At 36.9% G+C, this 7,342-nt stretch overlaps 1 protein-coding gene across 1 annotated transcript; it reads right to left on the bottom strand.

The window, feature by feature from the left end:
• Window positions 1–2,655: 2,655 nt before the first annotated feature.
• Window positions 2,656–6,793, bottom strand: LOC140011252 (putative late blight resistance protein homolog R1B-17). Its single transcript, XM_072060024.1, has 5 exons — window positions 6,128–6,793; window positions 4,307–4,585; window positions 3,916–4,192; window positions 3,325–3,806; window positions 2,656–2,661 (listed from the first exon to the last, which is right to left on the bottom strand). Exons 1-5 carry the CDS (start codon window positions 6,791–6,793, stop codon window positions 2,656–2,658), a joined length of 1,710 nt encoding a protein of 569 aa, XP_071916125.1.
• Between the last annotated feature and the right edge of the window lie 549 nt (window positions 6,794–7,342).

Genomic DNA, 7,342 nt, shown 5'->3' with positions numbered 1-7,342 from the left:
AAAATTAACAGTCAATGCAACTAAATATCTAATTTACCTTCACTATTACACAAACAATCTTGAGAACACAATAGTGCCTCCACATTATCCGGCAACATAGAAGTTCGAAATTTTCCAAGAATTCGTCCACCATGACTAAAAGCAGACTCAGATGCTACAGTGGTAATAGGAATACTTAAGATATCTAGAGCCATAAGTGAAAGTTCAGGATATCTAATTCTACTCTCCTTCCAATAAGTCAAAACATTCAAATCTGGTTGTTGCTTACGATCGACTAGTCGCTCCTCAAGATACAACTACAACTCAGATTTGTTACCACTTGCCCCTTGTTGAGATTGGTACACATCAAAACCCTGCAAATATCATAAATATTGCACGTTTAGGTTATATAAATTGAAACAAAATACAAAAACATATGAATTAATTTTACTCACATCCATGAGATCTCCAGTTTGTCCATCATCACCATTAAAAGTACTCTCCATTGGTGCGGCAGTACTACCAGTGTTGGTCTTAGAGTATTCTTCGAACAAACGAAACAACTTTTGTTTAATACTAAGAGCCTTTTCATCCCGTGATTGAGGATCCAACACAAAAAAACAATATTCCACAAACTGGAGTTTGTAACGAGGATCCAAGATAATGGCAAATGATAAGATAACACTATAGCAGTCCCAATACTTTTGAAATTTGGTCTTCATATTAGAAGCCATTTCACTAATCAAAAAAATCTGGACTATTGGCCTCTTTATTTAAGAGACATTGAATCTTCCAAACATTGGGAAAGTATAAGTTAGCTGTGGGGTATTTACTTCTTGAGAACAAAAGTGTCATATCATAGAAAGGCCTCAAAAACTCCGCAATCTTTTCGACCCTCTGCCATTCCTCTTCTAAAGGACACAACTTGTAGTCATCATCTACATCTTGAAGTCGAGAACATGCATGTCTAAAAAGTAAGGCCCTCTCAAGCATCAGATAGGTAGAATTCCATCTAGTTACTATATCTTGTCGCAATTTTTTATTTGTCTCCAATGACAGTTGTTTCACCAATTCGGCAAACTTTATGACCCTACTTTCAGATCCTTTCACATACTTTACACTTTCTCTAATTTTATAAATTGCTTCATCAATCACATCCAATCCAGCCTTCACAATTAAATTCAACACATGTGCACCACAACGAACATGAAGAAATTCACTTCCACAAATAGAAGAACCATTAAATAAAAAATAATTTTGCAATAATCTAGTCACTCTATCATTGTATTTTGCATTATCTAGAGTGATGGTGAAAACTTTTTTATCAATTCCCCATTCTTTTAGAAAATTAATCAGCTTCTCGGATAAATTTGGACCATTATGAGGAGGGGGTACATGACGAAACACAACTATTCTCTTCTGTAAATTCCAATTCTGATCAACATAATGTACTGTAAGTGACATGTATCCATCACTAGTAATAGAAGACCATAGATCAGATGTCAAACAAATTCGGCCTTGTACAAGTTCAAACTCTTTTTTCACCTTTTCTCTTTCTCTTCTATAAATCTTTAACACATCAGATTTAGCTGTATTTCGTGAAATGCTTTTCACAGAGGGATTTAAAAATAAATGCAATTCTCTAATTCCAATGTGTTCCACAAATTGGAAAGGGTAATTATGTTTAACAATTGCAATAGCCACCTTATCACGATATAACTCATGATCAACCGTGGTTAATCCAGTAGGCTGCTCCTCATTATGAGCATGACTTGCCAAATGGCGTAATAAATTAGATGTGCCACTCACATTATCTGCTAAGTACTTCTTACCACATGTTTTGCATATAGCTTTCCGTCTACCATGCTCATCAGGTTCTAATCTATGAAAATGAGGCCAAACTGCTGAATGGGATCTCTTATATGTCCCCGTATTACTCCTATGACTGCAATCATCGACATCATCATCAAGATCACAAGCAACTGACATATCCTGTCATCAGTTTACAAACAGTATGATGAGATAGGAAGCTAGTTATTTAAAGCCCCAACAAACAGATCACAAACACAAGCAGTTATATATATAATAAGGTAAGCACTAGAAATATAATTAATTATAGCATAGTAATTTAATGTGATGAACTAATTTGGTTATAACCTATATACATTGTTTGGTGTATTGTGAGAATGAATGAAAGTATTAAATTTTGAGAAATAAGTCATACAAACAAAAGTTGGATCAATGAATCAAACTCCAAAAGGAAATACCCATAATCATACCAGTGTTAGTCTTGCTTTAAGCGTTTAGCTGAAACCAAAATAAGTAACTATTATTTGTGACACAAAGTCTGATATCTGAGAACTTGGATTGTGACTTTAGCCATTAATCTTTTTTTTTTTTTAAGAAAACAAAAAAACTTGAACTAGGCTAAAAACGAAAGTCTGGAAACCAAGTCACAAAAAGCCCACAAATATATATATATTTAAAAATACTAATAGATAATGATCATAAAAATTACAAAAAACAGATTATAACAGGCCAAATAATAGAGCTGCAAACCTGAACCAGTATACTACTACGGACATAATCGATTCATTCTTGCAGCCGGCTAACACATGATATAATCCTTAAGGAAATATTGAAACTGGTCAGTTTATGGAGAAACAAATAAAGGCTTTATACCTGTAGGAACAATAGCCAAGGACACCACAGGAGCAAATGGGATTAAGGTTCGACAGTTTTAATCTGAGATGTTGTGACTTCTGCTTGGATTTGAGATGATAGAATTGCAAAAGGGTAGCAAAAATGAACCCAAAGTGGAATTGAAAATTTGTTTATTTTGGTTCAAATCGTTGTTAGCAAGAAAAAAAGAACTCTTCGTGGAGAGGATTGTTAATTTGCTAAAGAGTAAAGGTGCGAAGTTGGCGGTGGTGGAGGTTTATTTGCTTTTTAAGTTGGGTAATGGGTACCCAACTTAATTACCCAAACCCGCCCAAAATATGTATGGGTTTTTATTACCCAACCCAAAATTAACCCAACACCCAATTTACCCAACCCAACTTCTGAAATTAGTGGGTTGATTGGGTGGGTTGTTGGGTTTTGGGTATAATTGCCAGCTCTACTTGAGAGGTTAGCTATTTTAGATGGCACGGACGTAACGTGCAAAATCGCCAAGTATCTCAAGTGAATAAGCAATACTACTTCCATCGGAAATTTATTCCCAAGATTAAAGTTTCCCAAATCCAACACTCTAAGAAGTTTGAATAACAGAACCCCAGTTGGACAATAAGGCACCACTTTCCGCTCAGCAAAGAAGAGCAAAGAACGTAAATTGGGAAAAAATACCTTTGAATTTTTAAGCTTCTCTGGCTCGGTATTGTGAATACATAAACGATGAAGGTTATGCGGTCCAGTCAGAGTAAAAATATCATTTTCCCCATTAGAAATCTGTAGAAAACATTCTTCTTTGGCTTTTTCCACACAAAATTCATGTATCAAATCATGAATTCGGCAAGCTTTGGCTCCACCTATAGATCTTTGTTGGGTGACCATAACTAAACTTCTTTGGACCAGATCGGTCAAGTACTCATCCACCACATCCTCTAAGCTCTTTCCTTCAGTCTTTTGCAGAAATCCTTCAGAGGTCCAAAGCCAGATCAATTTTCGAACAGGGACGTCTTCATCTTCCGGGAATGCTCCGAAGTAAAGAAGGCATGGCTTCAGATGACCTGGTAAATTACTGTAACTCAACTCCAGTGTCCTCTTGCATTGTTCAATCTCAACAATACTTAAAGAACTTAGAGTTTTTGCAACTTCTTTCCAGCAATCTTGCTCAGTAGTTACAAGAATTCCAGCAACAAGGACAATCGTGAGAGGTAGTCCCTTACAGTTTTTTTGCAATTTGGAATCCAACTTCAGTTAGTGTTGGAGGACAACCTTCTTTGCCAAATAGCTTATTTTGCAGCAATGCCCAACTCTCTTTGTCAGCAAGTTGGCGAAGATGGTAAGGTTCACTATCATGTTTCAATTGCAATGCCAAACTGTGAATTCTACTGGTTAAGAGAATTCTGCTTCCAATTGCATCATTTGGAAATGATCTCTCCAACAAATTCCACGCCTCAATGTCCCACAAGTCATCCAAAACTATGAGATACCTATTTTTCAACAAAACCCTCCTTAGCTCTTCAGCCAAATGATCTTCATCTTTGTTAAGCTATTTATCAGGACTACTATGATTAATACTACACAAAATCTGAGCTAACAAATTGTGCTTGCTATATGCTTAAGAAACAGTACACCAAGCATGAATATGAAAGTGGCGACAAACAGAATCTTGCATACAGTGGTAAACTGTGTTTGCTAATGTTGTCTTACCAAGTCCAGCCATCCCAACAATTGAAACAATATCTAGCCGCTTTAAACCCCCGGTAAGTCTATAGGTGATTGTCTTCACTGCTTCATCAAGACCCACCGTAGCTTCATTCAATGCTGGGCTACTGAGTTTTGATGACGTATGAGCTGAATTGTTGGCGACTCTCTGAGCATCAGTGCCATTGCTGTAGTTGGCAAAGATTCCAAGGGCCTCAGTTCTTGACAGGTGCCGAACCTGTGCAATAATAATTACTAAAAAGTCCTAATTACAACCACAATTAATAGAGCAAATCCAAGTACTGGAGCAGGGACCCTAGGTGTGCAATGGGTTACTTGATTCACCATATTCCCGAAGAGTTTGCTTGATCCGATATACCAGATTTGTCTATACAAATATTAATTTTGCGTACAATGGCAAGTAGGGTCGATTCCACAGGGAATGGGTAGGAAATTATTTCTTTCCAAACCAATAGAATAAATTGGGGGATTTTTAATGGGAGGTAAATGAAAAATAAGAATAAAAATAAAGCAAACTAAATTCGAAACTAATTCACAAAGCACAAGTTACTAAAAGTAGCAATTAATAAAATTCTACCCAAAAGATCAACTGCTCAGGCACGGTCCAATTAAATGATCATCGATGCAAAGATATTTCATCCATTCGTCACTAGGTTGGTTATAGTTATCAATAACCTCTGACAACCAGTTCTTCCTTACTTTTTTGGCAGTCAAGGTACGACCATTGACTGCTTCCCTAACCAGATAACAACCCTAGGTACGACCGTAGGAATTTAATTACCCAATTGCATTAAAGCTAGAAGAACCCAACCCTAACCAATAAACACGCTAAGCGGGTTTATTTAAGCTAGATCTTACGCTTCCCCATCATAAAGCCAATTATGGTGGTTGCCACGAGATGTTAACTAAATGAACAATTACGGATTCTATTTAATTAACGTGGCAGTAGGCTATTAAATTAAATCAAATACCCGGCCGTTGATATTCAATTAATAAAATACCCATGAACAATTAATTCAGGAAACGCACGAATAGCAATAAATTGGAAGAGATAATGAAGATTCGATTAGATCTCACAAATATTATGGATCGCGCCCTCGCGTCAACCTTTGGGTAGAGGAGGAAATTAGCCGCTCCTTATCGTATCAATTTCACGTGATTCAATTGACTTCATCCGCATAATTACCCAAGAATCAATTGCCCAAAAATTGGGGAGGATGAATTAATCGAAGAAACAATCAACGAAAAACCTGGCTTCGTCTTGTATTGGAGCCGCAATTACAAAGCAAAAGCCAACGGAGAATTGTCAAAGGCGAAAGGAACGAATTCAAGAGTCAGAATCGCATAAAGCAAAAACTACGGAAAAGAAGAAAGTCTCCAATGTCTGACCCAAAGCCGCAGAAGAAACAAAAGAAAAGCGTCTAACCCGAAAATTGCAAAAAGTAAAAACTAAAGCTAAAAGAAGTGATTCCCGAATCTTCCTTTTTTCCTCTTTTTTATAGCCGCTGTAAGTAGTATTCCTCTCAGGAGGAGGCTTTTGCCTAAGGGGCGCTGATCTCATGCTTCAGGTTCACGTTAACCGGGGTCCGGTTTTTCAGTAACGTCCACCTTGTCTGGCGTGGCCACGCCCTGAAATGAGAAGTCTTCTGAAAATTTACCTCAAGATATCATTTTTAATGCTAACCACCTACAATTCACACAAATATCAAATATGAGTGAAATTCCATTTCTTAGCACCATGAATAGCCAAAATTAGGACCAGATGACAATGCAAAATGTGCCAAATAACGGCTCTATCAGTCCTCATCAGCTTTATGTCTCCAGCAAGGGTATCCAAACATTCAGATTTATCCCCATATACAATAGAGTTGACGAGTAACTTTGCCTTATAGGCCACCTCCATACCACGATCCCAAAGAGCTTGAAGTTTTTCGTTCTGGTTGCGCTGCGTGACAATATTCTCCAGGAAAGATCTTAAGAATGTAAGATCCTCTTGCACTTTGTGGATATGATCCTTTGGGAAATCAATTGAATCAGCTTCAGAATTCGATTGTTCCTGGAGACTTTCTTGGAGGAAATCAAAGCAACCCAACTCATTGGTCCAAGGAAAGCTGAATGATGGTGGTGGATAAATTTGTGCAAATTCTGCCATAATAAACTTAAGCACTTTGACCAAATGAAAAAGCGCAAGATCTGTTTCCTTGGCCAAACCTTGTTTCATTTCAGTTGCGGAAAGGGATAAAATCACAATTCCTGCATCACAGGCCACAAATCCAATAAGATCCTTCATTTGATCGTGTAGCCCGTCGAATTTCTCTTGCTGCTGCTCGAAGAGGTTTCGCAGGAACCTTACTCCCTCGTGGAGTATTAGCATTTGATCCTTCACCAGAACCGAGAAACTGGGAAAATGTTCTAGTATCTCCATAACATTATACAGGAGACAATAAATAAAGTTCGCCAATAGATGCTTATTCTTCTCCAACGCTAAACTGTGTGACGATCTTGATAACTTCGAAGCAGTCAGGACATCGATATAAGTTTCTCGGACTTGGGGATCAATGGTATCAATCTGTTGGAATGTATGCCTTAAAACAATATATTTGTTTTTATTTTATACATTCCTTATTATATGTTTTGTATTTTAATAACTTCTTATTTATCTGTTAAATATTAGATACAACCGATAAAATCCTTAGAATATTTGCTAATGTGATGATAGTCACAAGAGTTGGTGACTATGAGATATCAATCGCATTTATAGTAATATTATTAAAATTCCCTAGTTTTTGTACTAATGAAATAGGACATCTTTAGTACGGTAAAACTAGTACACAGTTAGCCTCTAATTAATGTAATTAGTGGTTGTTCTCATCAACTATGGTATGAAGATACTTAGGTTAATGTGTAGATGATTTGAAAAGTACAAATGCATTGGAGTGATCCGTTTAGAGATCCCGTTATGATATCTATCTAG

Source organism: Coffea arabica, chromosome 7e (assembly GCF_036785885.1).
Source record: "Coffea arabica cultivar ET-39 chromosome 7e, Coffea Arabica ET-39 HiFi, whole genome shotgun sequence".
In the NCBI taxonomy this organism is placed as follows: Eukaryota; Viridiplantae; Streptophyta; class Magnoliopsida; order Gentianales; family Rubiaceae; genus Coffea; species Coffea arabica.
The sequence above is the reverse complement of the archived record's forward strand: the minus strand, read 5'-3'. Positions and strand labels throughout refer to the sequence as shown.

Bases quoted from the DNA above. Each gene is read 5' to 3' on its own strand.
- LOC140011252 (XM_072060024.1), bottom strand. From the start codon at position 6,793: ATGGAGATACTAGAACATTTTCCCAGTTTCTCGGTTCTGGTGAAGGAT. The intron at 4,586-6,127 runs GTCCTAATTTTG...ATTATTGCACAG, and splicing joins ACATTTTGCATTGTCATCTG to GTTCGGCACCTGTCAAGAAC. The intron at 3,807-3,915 runs GTTGTCCTCCAA...CTACTGAGCAAG, and splicing joins TAAGCTATTTGGCAAAGAAG to ATTGCTGGAAAGAAGTTGCA.